The sequence below is a fragment of the Alosa pseudoharengus genome, unplaced genomic scaffold, assembly GCF_046254945.1.
Source record: "Alosa pseudoharengus isolate Yale_2024_CS ecotype anadromous, Long Island Sound unplaced genomic scaffold, YU_APseudo_1.1 YU_APseudo_1.1_scf_1, whole genome shotgun sequence".
NCBI lineage: Eukaryota > Metazoa > Chordata > Actinopteri > Clupeiformes > Clupeidae > Alosa > Alosa pseudoharengus.
In genome coordinates, this window is record NW_027468564.1 from 32,190,211 (window position 1) to 32,208,206 (window position 17,996).

Sequence of the window (17,996 nt, forward strand, 5' to 3'; positions counted from 1 at the left end):
AGATGCGCTTTGCCAAGATGCCAGACGAGCCCATGATCACTCCCATCCCTGCCCTCGCGCCCACTCCCATGATGCCGCAGCCGGCCCCGGCGCCGCCCATCCTCTTCAGCGAGTCAGAGTCAGAGTCAGAGACCGAGACGTCGGAGGCCCACTCGGACCACGAGAGAGCGCAGAGGCTCGCCGAGCTTCAGGAGCAGGTAAGGCTCACGGGACAGGAAACACGTAGAGTTGGTGTCGGGTTGTATGTTCGTTTACTTACACGGGGCAGGAAACAGGAAGACCCTAGGCAGATGGGTCAGGCCCTTGAGTCGTGGATCTGCTCGAGGTTTCTTCCTATATATATCTCCAATTCTAGGGAGTTTTTCCTCGCCCCTGTTACCCATGGGCCTCTCTCTTGCTTTTCTTTTCTTCCTTTCTTTCCTTCTTTCTCTGATTGCCTACATTCTGTAAAGCGCCATGATACATGTGTTATGTTTTGGCGGTATATAAGCACAATAAATTGAATTGAAATTGAAGAGTTGGAGTATGTTTGTTTACTTGCTATGCGTGTTTTTTTTTTTTTTTTTTGATGTGTCTGTTTGTTGTTGTGTTTGTTGATATAGTTATAGATAGATAGGCAGATACTGTAACTGTTGTTACAGTTTTACATCTTTATAGTGACCAAAGACAGTAGGTCTACTGTAAGTACTTTTTGTTGATTTGTTGATTGTGTTTGTGTGTGTGTTCAAATCATATAAATGTAGGATCAAATTTTAACCCAAAGCGAAGACCATATACAGTATATGTGCTGTCTATATTTTACTCATGTGCCCGTTTGGTTTTGTTTGTGAGCAAGTTATTCATAGAAATGTACTAGTGGACAGAAATTGAGATGATGCTATGTGGCTAACATCTGTGGCATTCCCTTTGCAAGGTGAGATGAGAATATGTGCTGTTTGTTTAGAGAGAGAGTGGGCCTTGAGAGGGAGCGGTCATTCGACTGGCGCCCTCTCCTTTAATTTAAAGCCGTTAGGTCAGTGTGAAGAAATGCCACAGATGCCGGTTGTTAAGGGATAAAGCCTTGTGTGTGTTCAAAGTTGACGAGTTGGGCGATGTGGTCACTGAATGATTGACATACCACTAATGGAGATGTAAGCTTTGACAAGCTCCATAAGAAGTGTGCCTTTTTCCTGTATCTTTAGACTGCGCTTGTTAGCGACACGGCGTAGGTCTCCGGTACCGTGAATAAAGCTCTCTGAGATTTCCGACTGACTATCGACTCTGCCTGAAAACGTTTCGAAAAATTCCAGAATTTTGTACCACATAACAATTGTGTGTGTGTGTGTGTGTGTGTTCCAGCTGAAAGCCGTGCACGAGCAGCTGGCGGCCCTCTCTCAGCAGCAGCCCAACAAGCCCAAGAAGCGAGAGAAGGAGAAGAAGGACAAGAAGAAAGAGAAGTACAAGAAAAAGACGAGTGCACCAGCCCTGGACCCGCCCGTCCTGGGCGAGGCCTTCTACACGGAGCCCACGCCCCCTCCCCTCCAGCCAATCAGGAAGAGCAAAAGCAACAAGGAGCCTGCCGTGCCCACAAAGCCCAAGAAGCAAGGGTGAGAAATACATTTCCCACAATGCAATGCACTACTTCAGGCGATGGAATTCGATGTGCAGTAGTTAGAGCTCAACGGTCCGGCCCACCACCGATTCCGGAAGAAGAATTCAATACAGTTTGTCTATTGACAACTGGAGTATAAGCCATATAATCTTAACCGTCTATGGTAGACTTAAAACCAGCTATGACATGACTAAGCGATTGTACATGCTCATATAGGCTTCAAAAGTTCATGGGGCATCCTTAAAAACCTTGAAAGTTGAATTTACTCAATGGAATTGGTAGAAAGTTAGTCATCTTCTTGTCTGACATTAAAAAAGAAGCTTCTTAAACTATCGTTAGGCTGCAAATGTTCAAAATGTGTCAGTTTAAAAAGGCTTATGGGATGAGTAGTTTTTTGCTCAACATGAAATGTTGTACAAGTCACGTCATAGCTGGTCAGACTAAGTCCGGGTCTAAAACTCCAGACGTCAGTTGGAGTAATGAATGGGAAATGTACTTCCGGAAACTAAACTCTCTCAGAGGAGGGGCGGGACTGTTCTGCTCTCTGGCAGTTTGATGAGGCATAACGATGCTCTGTAATAACACAGTAATACAAATGTAATAACTCAAGTAATGAGCACTACAGACAGGAGACGGTATTACTGGCAGAGAGAGGAAACATTTTAGAAAGAGGGATGAATGAATACAGAAAAAAAGAGTGTGGACTTGACTAGGGGTGGGCGATATGGACAAAAAATAATATCTCGATATTTTTTGTGATTTTGACGTTAACGATAATTAGTCGATATCCTTTAAAAAATTGTTTTTGTTCAAGTCTGAGTTACTTTACAGCTCATTATTTATGAATAGCATCATTACAATAATAACCAATAACCTAACCTGTGACTTTTTAACCAAATCAACCAATGCATTGTCACTCTATGACACATTTCCAATTCTGCCCCCACTTGTGTGTGTGGCAATGACATGGTCTAGCCAGCTACATTAGAGAAGATGAATAGGCCTAACAGTTTCCCAAGAGAAAGTCTGAAGCTGAAGTTCCTTTCAAACCTTTACATAGGATTCACTGTGAAACTAAAAGCAGACCAACAGAGTAGCCTACGTCTCAGTTATTTCCTTCTATGTTTTGTTTTAGAGCAATCATGTAGGCTAGCATTCCAAGTAACAAAATAGAAACTAATGCGTTAGTTAGCGTCTGTAGCTTATGGCAAATGTATATGAGAAATCCCATAGAGATGCTAACGGTTAGCATAATCGGTAAACGTAGATATTTAGAGCGAACTTCAGTCCATTTACAAAAGAGTTACATGAGAATAGTTATTTGTTTACAACTGACTATTAAAATACTCAAAGGCTACTGTTTTCTCTCCATATAATACCGTGTAGGAAAAAACGTGACTGTCTCATCAATGCTACTTGAACAGAAGTAGCCGCATAAAATCCCAAGTAGGCTACTCTCACTGCACAAAATAAACATTAGGCTGCGTGGGACGCACTAGTGATCACGTGACACTTGCTCTGCTGCACTTCTCCCGCATAGCCTACCTCCTGGGAATGCATGAGTCTTCAGTTTCGAGTGTTTTTTCCCCATAAGTAATTTAAATACTCGATAATGTCAATTTGCACATCGTTAAAACAACAATCACGATATCGCAGACGATATATATCGCCCACCCCTAGACTTGACTCTGACTTGTAGCTCCCTCTGCTAGCTAGTACAACAGACAATCTAACACAGGCTTCTTTTCAGTCTGTTGTAGATATATATACTACTCTTACTCTAGTGGTTTTAACTATATCTCACTCCAGTGCCTCTTACTGTATCTCTCTCATCTTCTAGTACAGTTCTATACCGTATACAGTACTTACTCAGTCTGATATCTAGATCTGTACTCGTCCGTACTCATCAGATCTAAATCTGCAGTTTCTTACTCAGTCTGATATCTAGATATGGAGATATGGATATCTACATATGGAGTACTCTCATTCTTACTCAGCCTGATATCTAGATATGGAGTACTCTCATTCTTACTGAGCCTGATATCTAGATCTGTAGTGTCTTACTCAGTCTGATATCTAGATGTGGAGTTGATAGTATATTTTTACTACCATATTTCTCTTGAGACTTAATCAGGACGATGAAAGGTCAGGATCCAAGCTTTATTCTGTTACAAGCAGCGAGGGTAAGAAATGGTCTATGGTCTCTGTAGGCCATGGCACAGGCCATGCCATGGCCTCTGTGGATCCCTCTCTCTCTCTCTCTCAGTTCTCGAGGTTCTAGTTCTTCTTAGTCTAAGTCTGACAAAACATTTCAGTTTAGTTACTTTTGAATGCTTTAAACAAAGAAAGAAATGGCGCCAAAAACAATCCCACGTGATTGGTTCTCCACTTGGCATCAGACACACCTACTCACACCTATCTCACACCTATCTGAATAGCATAAGGAGAGATATCTTATATATCAGAAATATCACTTATAGAATGTTCCAAACATTCTCACAATCAAATCATTACAATCCTTGTACTTAGACTATTACAATGATACCAAACATGAATACATTTACAGTTAATAACACAAACATATAATTCACCTAAAGTTAACTATAAGGTCTTTGTTTAACCCAAAGACAGAACAGAGGTGGACAAATGCTAGGAGCCAGTGGGGAGCATTTCACACCTATCTGAAAAACAAAAGGCATCTAGACAGGCTTTCACTTAATTCAAGGATAAACAAAGGATGCTTGACAGACCAAAGACACATACAGGGTACACATGGGTACAAAATCACAAATGACCATAAGAACTACACAGTATTCAAGTCATAAAGACTTGAATCATTAAACTGTTCACATAAAATTATCATACAGAAATATTCCCTTCAGAGTACTCTCATACTTACTCAGTCTGATATCTAGATATGGAGTACTCTCATTCTTACTCAGTCTGATATCTAGATATAGAGATATGGATATCTAGATATGGAGTACTCTCATTTTTACTCAGTCTGATATCTAGATATGGAGTACTCTCATTTTTACTCAGTCTGATATCTAGATAGATATGGAGTACTCTCATTTTTACTATCTGATATCTAGATAGATATGGAGTACTCTCATTTTTACTCAGTCTGATATCTAGATATGGAGTACTCTCATTCTTACTCAGTCTGATATGTAGATATGGAGTACTCTAATCATTCCTCCACCCTTATCTCTTTTTCTCTGCTGCAGTAAGAGGGACCTCCTCCAGCAGAAGTCCGGCCGGTCCGTGGTCCTTCCTCCCGCCCCTTTCTCCTCCTCCTCCTCCTCGTCCTCCTCTTCCTCCTCCGCCACCTCCGCCTCAATGGCTCCTTCCGCCTCCCTCCTCCAATCAGATGAGGAGGGCGTTGGCGGTGGCGGCGGTGGCGGGGCGTCTTCGTCCAGCCGGCCCATGTCGCTGGAGGAGAAGCGTCAGCTGAGCCTGGACATCAACCGGTTGCCAGGCGACCGTTTGGGCCGCGTGGTGCACATCATCCAGACGCGCGAGCCGGCGCTGCGCCACTCCAACCCCGACGAGATCGAGATCGACTTCGAGACGCTCAAGCCGTCCACGCTGCGCGAGCTCCAGCGATACGTTGGCGTCTGCCTCAACCGCCGCACCAAGAAGGGAGGTGAGCAGGACCGCACGTGCGCGTGCGTGTGCGTGTGCGTGTGCGTGTGCGTGTGCGTGTGCGTGTGTGTGTGTGTGTGTGTGTGTGTGTGTGTGAGACCGTTTGGGGGAGGGAGTGCAGTCCCACAGAATTGAATTCTATTTGTGGTGGTAGGTTTGCAGAATTAACTCGAATGGAACAGTTTTTAACAAATAAGTGCAGCGCGGTTATGATTCTAACCAGAGTTAAGCACAATTTAGCACAACCAGGAAAATCATTGTGTGGTGGTCAATGTTGATATTGTGGTGGGCCGCCACAAATAAGTCAATGTATGGGAAACACTGGAGTGTGTACACCATCGCACCAAGAAGGGAGATGAGCTGGATTGTGTGTGTGTGTGTGTGTGTGTGTGTGTGTGTGTGTGTGTGTGTGTGTGTGTGTGTGTGTGTGTGTGTGTGTGTGTGTGTGTGTGTGTGTGTGTGTGTGTGTGTGTGTGTGTGTGTGTGTGTCTGTGTGTCTGTGTGTCTGTGTCGGTTGGGGAGTGGGAGTGTGTCCACCACCAAAGAGCACCAAAGAGGGAGGTGAGGAGGGAGGTGGGCAGGACAGTGTGCGTGTGTATGTGGGTCGGTCAGTTAGGTGTGTGGGGGTGAGAGAGAGAGGGAGAGGGGAGTGAGTGACAGAGGGAGAGAAATGGGAATGCAAGAAGGGACGTGAGGGAGGCTGGTGTGTGTGTGTGGGTGGGTGTGTGTGTGTGTTGGAGCGAGAGGGAGTGGATCAGAGTTAGTCAATATGTGTGTGTTTGATATGTCAGTTGTAGTGTTTGTATAGTGTGTGTGTGTGTGTGTGTGTGTGCATGTGCATGTTCTGACTTGTGTGTGTGTGTGTGTGTGTGTGTGTGTGCCTTCCAGCTGATAAGATGAAGATGAAGATGGGCTCTTCGTCAGGTAGCAGCAGTGAGGGCAGTTCCTCAGACAGCGACACCTCTGATACAGGTACACACGCACACACACACACACACAAACACACATTCTCACACACACATTCACACACACATTCTCAGGCACACACACACACACACACACACACTCACGCGCGCACGCACGCACACACACACACATACATAAAGAAACACACACGCTTGAACAGGGAGACACACCCACCTTGTCACATCAACAAGACATACACCTATAGTCTCACACACGCAGAAATGCTCATTTGTAACATGTCATGGTTTTTTTTTTCCTTCTCTCTTTCTTCACCACTCTTTCTTACTCTCTCCTGCTTTTTTCCTGTCACTCCATCCACCTCTCTCCTTCCCTCCCTCCCTCTATCTCTATCTATCTCTCTCTATCTCTCTCTCTCTCTCTCTCTCTCTCTCTCTCTCTCTCTCTCAGGGCTGGTACCCAAACAGAAAAAGAAGTCGTCCGTTCCGTTGGCCAAACGAGGTCAAACCAACACCACCAACACCACCAACACTGCCAACACCGCCGCCGCACCCCACCACAACTCCGCCCCTCCCAAACACACCCCTGCCCCTCCGCCCTCCGCCCCCGCCCCTGCCGCTGCGGTCACCGGGCCCTCCCTGGCTCCATCTCATCTCCTGGGCAACAGCAGCTACGACCCGCTGGCCATCTTCAACCCGCAGGCCTTCGCCTCCACGGCGGCGCCTCCAGGCCACCAGAGGGCGCCGCAGCACAGCCATCCCAACCACCAACACCATCACCAACAACAACAACAACAACAACACCAACACCAACACCAACAACAACACCACCACCACCATCACCACCAGCAGCAGCATCAGACGCAGCAGCATCAGCAGGCTGCCACTGCCACTGCCGCTGCTGCCGCCGCCGCTGCGCTCAATCACACACACACACACCCCTCGGGGCTGCCGCAGGGACCGCAGTTCGGCGGAGGAGGAGGAGGAGGAAGTGGACACACCCCTCCGACACACACGCCCGACACGCACGCCTTCCTCAACCAGCACCCGTCGGCCTTGAACGCGCCGCCAGGTAGGAAACGCAGTGATATCACGAGCCCACTTTCACACACAACACTCGCACACATTCACACAGACACACACATTCACACACAACAGTCGCACACATTCACACAGACACACACATTCACACACAATCACACACAACAGACACACACATTCACACACAACAGACACACATATTCACACACAACAGACACACACATTCACACTAGGGATGTTAACCGGTAGCCGTTTAACCGGTGGATGACCGAATCAACGTTGACCGGTTAAAATTTTCTACCGCCGGTTAAAAAAAAAGCAAAAAAAAACCCACTATTTTTAAAGCTCCCGAATGCCAGCCAGCGTCTGTTATTACACTGCGCACACACGTGTTATTGGTGTTGTATTGTATGGGGCGATATGATCACTCAATATCTAAAAATGATAAATGTGAGCATGAGCCGTCCCACAGCGGAATTTATTAAGCGCAACCACAGCACAGAGCCATGGCTCTGCTGCAGCCATTCCGAAAACAGTTGAACAAATGTAGCGTTCTCTGTTTGTGACTTTGTAACGTGAGCTTTTTATAGCCCGAGCTCGGTGCCGCGTTGCATGGAAGGTCGACGTTGTGCATAATGTGTGCCTGTGCGTGGGTGCGCAGGGAAAGCAATTATTTTTCTCCCCAAAACAAAACCCTTATTCCTCCACAAGTAGTGGACAATGATTGGGGAAAATGTATAATACAAAGGGCACAAACTAACATTGTGTGACGGGAGCCTAACCATTCTAAAATGGGGGGATAACTTGTTTCACGGGGAGAGAAAGACGCGCGACAGGTCACGGGTATCATAAATGGCAGTTATAGAATTTTCGGTGACCGACTTTAACCGGTTAATGAGGCTCAGTGGCCGGGTAAGATTTTTTTTACATTTCGCCATCCCTAATTCACACACAACAGACACACACAACAGTCGCACACATTCACACAGACACACACATTCACACACAACAGACACACACAATCACACACAACAGACACACACATTCACACACAACAGACACACACATTCACACACAACAGACACACACATTCACACACAACAGTCACACACATGCGTGTGGAGTCTCGATAATCCACCCCAAACGTCGCTGTCTCTCAATCAGAGAGCAAGTGAGATGAAAACAGCAGCTGATGTGTTCACAATCACACGCTAGTAAGTCATCAAGGGTACAGTGAACATGATTGATGTTGTAGCATCTAGATATGAGGCAGGTTCACAATCACACGCTAGTAAGTCATCAAGGATACAGTGAACATGATTGATGTTGTAGCATCTAGATATGAGGCAGGTTCACAATCACACGCTAGTAAGTCATCAAGGGTACAGTGAACATGATTGATGTTGTAGCATCTAGATATGAGGCAGGTTCACAATCACACACTAGTAAGTCATCAAGGGTACAGTGAACATGATTGATGTTGTAGCATCTAGATATGAGGCAGGTTCACAATCACACGCTAGTAAGTCATCAAGGATACAGTGAACATGATTGATGTTGTAGCATCTAGATATGAGGCAGGTTCACAATCACACGCTAGTAAGTCATCAAGGGTACAGTGAACATGATTGATGTTGTAGCATCTAGATATGAGGCAGGTTCACAATCACACACTAGTAAGTCATCAAGGGTACAGTGAACATGATTGATGTTGTAGCATCTAGATATGAGGCAGGTTCACAATCACACGCTAGTAAGTCATCAAGGATACAGTGAACATGATTGATGTTGTAGCATCTAGATATGAGGCAGGTTCACAATCACACGCTAGTAAGTCATCAAGGGTACAGTGAACATGATTGATGTTGTAGCATCTAGATATGAGGCAGGTTCACAATCACACACTAGTAAGTCGTCAAGGGTACAGTGAACATGATTGATGTTGTTGCATCTAGATATGAGGCAGGTTCACAATCACACACTAGTAAGTCGTCAAGGGTACAGTGAACATGATTGATGTTGTTGCATCTAGATATGAGGCAGGTTCACAATCACACGCTAGTAAGTCGTCAAGGATACAGTGAACGTGATTGATGTTGTTGCATCTAGATATGAGGCAGGTTCACAATCACACGCTAGTAAGTCGTCAAGGATACAGTGAACGTGATTGATGTTGTAGCATCTAGATATGAGGCAGGTTCACAATCACACGCTAGTAAGTCGTCAAGGGTACAGTGAACATGATTGATGTTGTAGCATCTAGATATGAGGCAGGTTCACAATCACACACTAGTAAGTCATCAAGGGTACAGTGAACGTGATTGATGTTGTTGCATCTAGATATGAGGCAGGTTCACAATCACACGCTAGTAAGTCGTCAAGGATACAGTGAACGTGATTGATGTTGTTGCATCTAGATATGAGGCAGGTTCACAATCACACGCTAGTAAGTCGTCAAGGATACAGTGAACGTGATTGATGTTGTAGCATCTAGATATGAGGCAGGTTCACAATCACACGCTAGTAAGTCGTCAAGGGTACAGTGAACGTGATTGATGTTGTAGCATCTAGATATGAGGCAGGTTCACAATCACACACTAGTAAGTCATCAAGGGTACAGTGAACGTGATTGATGTTGTTGCATCTAGATATGAGGCAGGTTCACAATCACACACTAGTAAGTCATCAAGGGTACAGTGAACGTGATTGATGTTGTAGCATCTAGATATGAGGCAGGTTCACAATCACACACTAGTAAGTCGTCAAGGATACAGTGAACATGATTGATGTTGTAGCATCTAGATATGAGGCAGGTTCACAATCACACGCTAGTAAGTCGTCAAGGATACAGTGAACGTGATTGATGTTGTAGCATGTAGATATGAGGCAGGTTCACAATCAAACACTAGTAAGTCGTCAAGGTACAGTGAACATGATTGATGTTGTAGCATCTAGATATGAGGCAGGTTCACAATCACACGCTAGTAAGTCGTCAAGGATACAGTGAACGTGATTGATGTTGTAGCATCTAGATATGAGGCAGGTTCACAATCACACGCTAGTAAGTCGTCAAGGATACAGTGAATGTGATTGATGTTGTAGCATCTAGATATGAGGCAGGTTCACAATCGCACGCTAACATCTTACTGTACCAGTGCTGAAAGGGGCAGAGCATGAAGAGCACTCAACAGCCGGGAATGGGAATACTGATCAGTGCTGAAGGGTATAAAACATTAACTTTCTTTCTCTCTCTCTCACTCCCTCCCTCTCTCTCTCTCTCCCCTCCCTCTCACCCTCTCTCTCCTTCTCTCTCTCCCTCTCTCTCTCCCTCTCTTTCTCCCTCTCTTTCTCCCTCTCTCTCTCCCTCTCTTTCTCCCTCTCTCTCTCCCTCTCTTTCTCCCTCTCTCTCTCCCTCTCTCTCCCACTTCCTCTCTATCTGTCTCTCCCCCCTCCCTCCCTCTCTATCTCTCTCCCTCCTTCTCTCCATCTCTCCCTCTCTCTCCATCTCTCTTTCCCCCTCCCTCCTTCTCTCCATCTCTCCCTCTATCCCCCACTCTCTCCTCCTCCTCTCTCTCTCTCTCTCCATCTCTCTGCAGCTCTCCACTCTACTCTTCCTCAGCAGCCTTCGCGCCCCAGCCACCGCGCGGCTCCTCTGCCCCCCAAGCCCCCCGCCGGACCCGCCCCAACTACCCCAACCACCCCCACACCTCCCCCCAGCAACGCCGCCGCCGCTGCTCCTCCCTCCATCCCCCTCTCTCTCCCTCCTCCTCATCCCTCACTCCTGGCCTCCTCCTTGTCCACCTCCTCAGCCCCTTCTTCCGCCTCCTCTTCCTCCTCTTCCTCTCTTCAGCAACAGCCCCAGCAGCAGCAGCAGCAGCAGCAGCAGGCTCCTCTCAGACCTCTGTTGCCCCTGGCTCCTCTGGCTCCTCTGGTGCCCACCCCCACCCCACTGCCCCCATTGGCCCACCAGGGCAGCTCCATCCTGGGGCACGTGTCGGCACAGCCCCCCCAGGCCCTGCTGGAGGACGAGGAGGATGAGGAGCCTGCCAGCCCACCGCTGCCCATCGGCCAGGTGTGTGTGTGTGTGTGGAGTGGGGGTGGGGGTGCGCCTCATTGTCCCGCTGTTGCACCATGGGACTTGAAGTTTTCTGGGTGAAATAGAAAAAGTGCAAAGTTGTATACCTAATAATTCACTGGAAGCGGGTTAGGTCAATTAGCCTCCTGTTTAGTTATAGCCTAGCCTTAGGCTAACCCACTTCCAATTAATTATGCTAAGCTAGGCTAACGGCGTCAGACTGGGTTATTCGTCAACTGTAGTCATGTCAGTAAGAAATAGTAACCAAGGAAATGACCTCATTCCCCTTCCTCTCTGGTCCTGATTGGTCAGATGGATCAGCAGCTCCTGATGCAGCCTCTGAGCTTCAGCCCGTCTCCGCCCTCCCAGCTGGGTGGAGAGCAGCCACCGCCGCAGACGCACGGTCAGACGCACGGGCAGTCGCACGGGCAGACGCACGCACTCGCACACGTGCAGCAGCATCGGCGGGAGGAGAGTGCAGCAGCCGCCATCGCCAACGCACGCACACACATGAAGGAGGAGGAGGTGTCTCCGCTACACAGCTCAGGTAAAACACACACGCACACATGTACACACACACACACACACACACACGTATGTACATACACACACACACGTATGTACACACACAAACACACACACACACACACACACACGTATGTACACACACACACATGTGTACACAGACTCACACACACACACAACACTCACATGTGTATCTACTCACTCAGGCACATACGTACGCCTGTGTACCTACGTACCCAGGTACAAACACACGTTTACCTACGTACCCAGGTACAAACACACGTTTACCTACGTACCCAGATACAAACACGTTTACCTACGTACCTAGGTACAAACACATGTTTATCTACCTACCTAGGTACAAACACGCGTTTACCTACGCACCCACGTACAAACACATGTTTACTTACGTACCCAGGTACAAACACACGTTTACCTACGTACCCAGGTACAAACACACGTTTACCTACGTACCCACGTACAAACACACGTTTATCTACGTACCCAGGTACAAACACACGTTTATCTACGTACCCAGGTACAAACACACGTTTATCTACGTACCCAGGTACAAACACACGTTTATCTACGTACCCAGGTACAAACATATGTATTCATTACTTTCAAGTATGTGCGTTCACTCACCTTTGTGTTATTTGCTTAGAGAGTTTGATTGTTAAACCTTGTCTCTCTGTGATAGGTCCGTTGAGGGATAGCCCCTCCCTACTGTCCCAGTTCCACGCAATGGTGAACCAGTCGCCTGCCATGGACATGCCAGACAGAAAACCTGTGAGTGTGTGTGAGAGTGTGTGTGAGAGTGTGTGTGAGAGTGTGTGTGAGAGTGTGTGTGTGTCTGAGTGTGTCTTGAGTGTGTGTGAGTGTGTGAGTGAGTAAAGAGTGCATACAGTATGTGGTTGCTGTATGTAGAGAGTTGCTGTGTGTTTGCTTCTGTGTGTGACCATTGTTCCTTAGCGTGTGTTTAAAAATGTGTGATGTATGTGTGTTCGGTGTGAGCATAGCAATTAAATGTATGTGTCATAATTTGCTGTTAGTGTGTGAGCGTAGTAATGTATCATAATTTGCTTTGTGTGTGTGTGTTGTTTAGCTGAAAGAGGAGAAGTTCCTTCCCTCTCCTGTCCTGGCACTCAGCCCGGTTCATCAGGATGTTCCCGACAGCAAACCCAACATGCACAGTGAGTACCCGTCTCTGTGTGTGTGTGTGTGTGTGTGTGTGTGTGTGTGTGTGTGTGGTTATGTGTACGCAGGAGTCACTGCGCGTGCGTGCGTGGGTGTGTGCGTGTGCATTTTTGCAAAGTAGATAATTAAGGATTAAACAGGTGTGATACGATGTGAGACATAATCAGATACAATGTGCTTTAAGTAAGGGATAAGGGCCGCCGAGGTGTCCTGTTATACTGAATTAATGGACGAGGGCGAGGGCCAAAGAACTCCCCGACGCCTTCGCCCAAGTCCATTAATTCAGTATCGGTGGCTGTTATCCCGCTTATCACCCGGTTGCCACTATAGGCAATAGTCATGCCTTTATAGCACGCAAAGGAAACAAGCGGTTCCATAAAAAGAAGCCAACTTGTTCAGTTTGTTGTACAACTTTCTTTGGCCCAATAACAGCGATAGCGTGGACTGTTGACTTGTTTACAGTTGATTCCATTGTTGCGAAGCCTCCGTCGTCCTACTGTGGTTGCCAATCAGAAAAGGGTATTTCTTCTCTCCGGGCAATAAACACACTTCTAGTGACAGTAGTATTTATTTTCATCGCTTACTCTGCATGTGTTAATGGTAATGGCTGACAACTTTTGTGGTGGCGTCGTGATTTAGTTTAGTTTTTAGTTTTCATTTCTGTCTGTGTGCCTGTGTGCATTGGTGATCATGTTGCCATGGTGTCCTAACGTGTGTGTGTGTGTGTGCCTCCTCCAATCAGGAAGCGGCATCAGGCCACAGGACAACTCTCGGCCCCGCCCCACTGCATCCCCAGCCGCACCCCCTTCTCTCCAGGACAAACTGAAACAGGAGCCCAAGGGGCCCAGCGGACCTGCTAAGGTGTGTGAGCGTGTTTGCACGACTGTTGAATGTGTGTTTCAGTATGAGTGTGTGTTTTGAGTGCACACCTGAGTAGGTGTGTGTGTTCGCATGACTGTTGAATGTGTTTCAGTATGAGTGTGTGTTTGAGTGCACATCTGACTAGGTGTGTGTGTGTGTGTGTGTCTGTGTGTACAGTGTGTGTGTTTGCTTGTGAGAGCACACCTGACCTGAGTAGGTGTGTGCGTGTGTGCATGCATGCATCAGTCTTTGTGTGTGTGTTTGTGTGTGCGTGCATCACTGTGTCTGTGTGTTTGTGTGTGCGTGCATCACTGTGTGTGTGTGTTTGTGTGTGCGTGCATCACTGTGTGTGTGTGTGTTTGTGTGTGCGTGCATCACTCTAGATAGATAGATAGATAGATAGATAGATAGATACTTTATTGATCCCCAGGGGAAATTCAAGATTGAATTCATTCTCTGTGTGTGTGTGCATGCAATCACTCTGTGTGTGTGCGTGCATCACTGTGTGTGTGTGTGTGTGTGTGCGTGTGTGTGTGTGTGTGTGTGTGTGTGTGCATGCATCACTGTGTGCGTGTGTGTGTGTGTGCATCACTATGTGTGTGTGTGTGTGTGTGTGCGTGTGTGCGTGTGTGCATCACTGTGTGTGTGTGTGTGTGTGCATGCAACACTCTGTGTGTGTGTGTGTGTTCTCCATACCCTCTTGCTCTCTTGTCTTACCGCTCCTCTCCTCTCCTCCTCCCCCTCTCTCAGGACGCGAAGCTGAAGAACATGGGGTCGTGGACGAGCCTGGCCCGCAGGTCCTCTTCCTCCTCCTCCTCGTCCTCCTCTGCGCCGGCCCCGCGCTCGTCCAGCGACAGTTTCGAGGCATTCCGCCGCGCCAAGGAGGAGAAGGACAAGGCGCTCAGGGCCGAGCAGGAGAGAGAGAGAGCACGCCGAGAACAGGAGAAGAGGTGAGAGAGAGAGAGAGAGAGGGGGGGGGGAGAGAGAGAGAGGGGGAGAGAGGGGGAGAGAGAGAGCAAAATATAGGAGGTGAGCGAGGGAGAGAGAGAGAAAGAAAGAAGGAACTAAAATAGAAAGAAAGAAAGAAGGAAAATATAAGAATTTGGAAAGATTTATGTTTATATGTGTGTACCTACCTGTGTGCATGTTTACATATGTGTGTGAGTGTGTGTGCACGGGTCAAAATTTGCTTTTCGGTTTACTTGCCAAAGTGTCTGGTAGATGAAAAAAAATTACCGGCCAGACATTTTTTTTTTTACCTGCCAAAACTAAAAGTAGCCCATCATTAGCCTATTAAACAGCTTTTTTTTTTAACGCTGCAGAAGTTTCATTCAAATGAACGGGCCTTCCCAATGTTCAGAGGTCCAATAATGTCAGAGTGAACGAATTACGTTTCTCTATCGCGGTCAGTAATCAAGGATCTTTGCTTTAATGACCGCTGCAAAAAATACAATGACAGTGACAACTGGTTCTGAGGTATAAATCACAGCCGCCAATACAAAAATCTTGGCGGGTGCTAATTTCGAGCCCTGTTTGTTTGTTTGTGTTTGTTTGTTTGTGTCTGCGTGTATATGTGTGTCTGTTTGTTTACATATATGTTTGTGTGTGTGTGTGTGTGTTTGTTTGTTTATGTGTGTGTATTTACGCTTGTGTGTTTACGCATGTGTTTATGCGTATGTTTACGCGTGTGTTTACGCATGTGTTTGCGCGTGTGTTTATGCGTATGTTTAATCGTGTGTTTACGTATGTGTTTACGCGTGTGTTTACGTGTGTGTTTACGTGTGTGTTTACGCGTGTGTTTACGCGTGTGTTTACGTGTGTGTTTACGCGTGTGTTTACGTGTGTGTTTACGCGTGTGTTTACGCGTGTGTTTACGTGTGTGTTTACGCGTGTGTTTACGTGTGTGTGTGTAGGTCCCGTGAGAGTGAGGACCCCGTGGATCAGCTGCGTCGCCACCACCACCACCACCACCACCAGTCGGAGGAGCAGCAGCAGCAGCATCATCACCACCTCGCGGCCCAGCAGGCCCCTGCGCCCGCCGCCACGTCTCGCTCGCACGCCCAGTCGAGCCGCAGACGCCCCGAGCAGACGCAGGCGCAGACGCCGCCCCAGGTCAGCTCGCCCCACCCGCCCACGCCGCCCTCCACTGCTGCGGCCGCCGCTGCCGCTCCGGCGCAGTCGACGCTCAGCACGCCGGACCAGAGGGAGATGGCCCGCCGCAGGGAGCAGGAGAGGAGGAAGAGGGAGGCGGTGAGTGTGTGGAGATGCACACACACACACCACGCACAAACACACACACACACACACACCACGCACAAACACACACACACACACACATACACCACGCACAAACACACACACACACACACCACGCACAAACACACACACACACACACACACACACACACACACACACCACGCACAAACACACACACACACACACATACACCACGCACAAACACACACACACACACACCACACACACACACACACACACACACACACACACACACACACACACACACACAAACACACACACACACACACACACCACGCACAAACACACACACACACACACACACACACCACGCACAAACACACACACACACACACCACGCACAAACACATACACACACACACACACACACACACACACACCACGCACAAACACACACATACACTCATCTTATATACTTATACTATACACACATACACATACACTCGTCTATAGATGTTCACACACATATACACACGTACACATACACGCACACACACGTACACACACACGTACACGTACACGCAAACGTACACACACACACGCACACACACGTACACACTGTTTCTCTGACCCTTCGTCTGCTCTCTCCTCAGACGGCGGCTCTGATTGACATGAACCTCCAGAGTGACCTCATGGCCATCTTTGAGGAGAACCTTTTCTGAAGGAGGGAATGCAGGAAGGAAAGAAAGAGAACGCTTCATCTGTCTCTCTCTCTTTCTCTGTCTTTCTCTCTCTTTGAGAACCTTTTCTGAAGGAGGGAAAGCAGGAAAGAAAGAACGATTCATCTGTCTCTCGCTCTCTCTGAGAACCTTTTCTGAAGGAGGAAACGCAGGAAAGAAGACAATGTCAAGAAAGAGAACACTTTATCTCTCTCTTTCTCTCTCTCTCTCTGTCTGTCTCAATCCACCTTTTATTTTATTTTTTTGGAAGCCACCTGAAGCCATCTCATCTTTCCCCCCTCCCTCCCTTTACTTGCAGTATCTCAACCACGACAAACATGAGACATGGATTTAAACAGAAAAAAGAAAAGATAAAAAAAAAAAACTGGTGTGTTTTTAAAAATATCTGGAATCTCAGAAGATTTTTTTTGTGTGTGTGTCTATTTTGGAAAGTGAATAACTGTATTTAAGATGATGTTATTTTCCTTAAGAATGAAAGCGTTAACCTGCGGATGAAGCAAGAGGGTTATTTTGCCTCACTCCATCCCTCTCATTCTCAATCCCCCTTCCCTTTCTCTCTCTCTCTCTCTCTCTCTCTCTCTCTCTCTCTCTCTCTCTCCTTTTTTATGCATTGTCATTGGTTATTGTGCTGGGGAGGGGGATTGTCATTGGTTATTGTGCTGGGGAGGGGGATTGTCATTGGTTATTGTGCTGGGGAGGGGGATTGTCATTGGTTATTGTGCTGGGGAGGGGGATTGTCATTGGTTATTGTGCTGGGGAGGGGGATTGTCATTGGTTATTGTGCTGGGGAGAGGGATGCCTGAAATGTACACGTCTCTGTTCGGCAAATAGGTCCTCACCAGATGATGGATCTCTCTAGAACGGATCTGCCCAGATTACAAGCCTCTGTGGAATGGACCCGTGCCAGATTACAGGCCTCTCTAGAACAGATGTGCACCACATTACAGACCTCAGATTACAGGCCACTCTAGAACGGATCTGCACCAGATTACAGGCCTCTTTAGAACAGATCCGTGCCAGATTGCAGACCTCTTTAGAACAAAATCTGCACCAGATTACAGGCCTCTTTAGAACAGATCCGTGCCAGATTGCAGACCTCTTTAGAACAAATCTGCACCAGATTACAGGCCTCTCTACAACGGGTCTTTGCTGTATCTTTCCCGGATTAGTGCCTGAT

General features: G+C 47.2%; 1 protein-coding gene across 3 annotated transcripts in view; it reads left to right on the forward strand.

Annotated features, from left to right (window-relative positions):
- LOC143125329 (bromodomain-containing protein 4-like) overlaps positions 1–17,481 on the forward strand; it is a 38,789-nt gene extending 21,308 nt beyond the window's left edge. For all 3 annotated transcript variants that reach the window (XM_076286707.1, XM_076286688.1, XM_076286699.1), the window contains exons 9-21: positions 1–197; positions 1,339–1,586; positions 4,822–5,240; positions 6,128–6,211; positions 6,614–7,234; positions 10,800–11,275; positions 11,591–11,825; positions 12,504–12,592; positions 12,909–12,996; positions 13,743–13,861; positions 14,612–14,811; positions 15,775–16,111; positions 16,733–17,481. The exon at positions 1–197 is cut by the window's left edge and continues 10 nt beyond it. In XM_076286707.1, coding sequence (XP_076142822.1) covers positions 1–197; positions 1,339–1,586; positions 4,822–5,240; positions 6,128–6,211; positions 6,614–7,234; positions 10,800–11,275; positions 11,591–11,825; positions 12,504–12,592; positions 12,909–12,996; positions 13,743–13,861; positions 14,612–14,811; positions 15,775–16,111; positions 16,733–16,801 — 3,182 coding nt within the window. In that variant the 3' untranslated portion in view covers positions 16,802–17,481. The remainder of the gene's footprint in view (positions 198–1,338; positions 1,587–4,821; positions 5,241–6,127; positions 6,212–6,613; positions 7,235–10,799; positions 11,276–11,590; positions 11,826–12,503; positions 12,593–12,908; positions 12,997–13,742; positions 13,862–14,611; positions 14,812–15,774; positions 16,112–16,732) is intronic.
- The last annotated feature ends 515 nt before the right edge of the window (positions 17,482–17,996 follow it).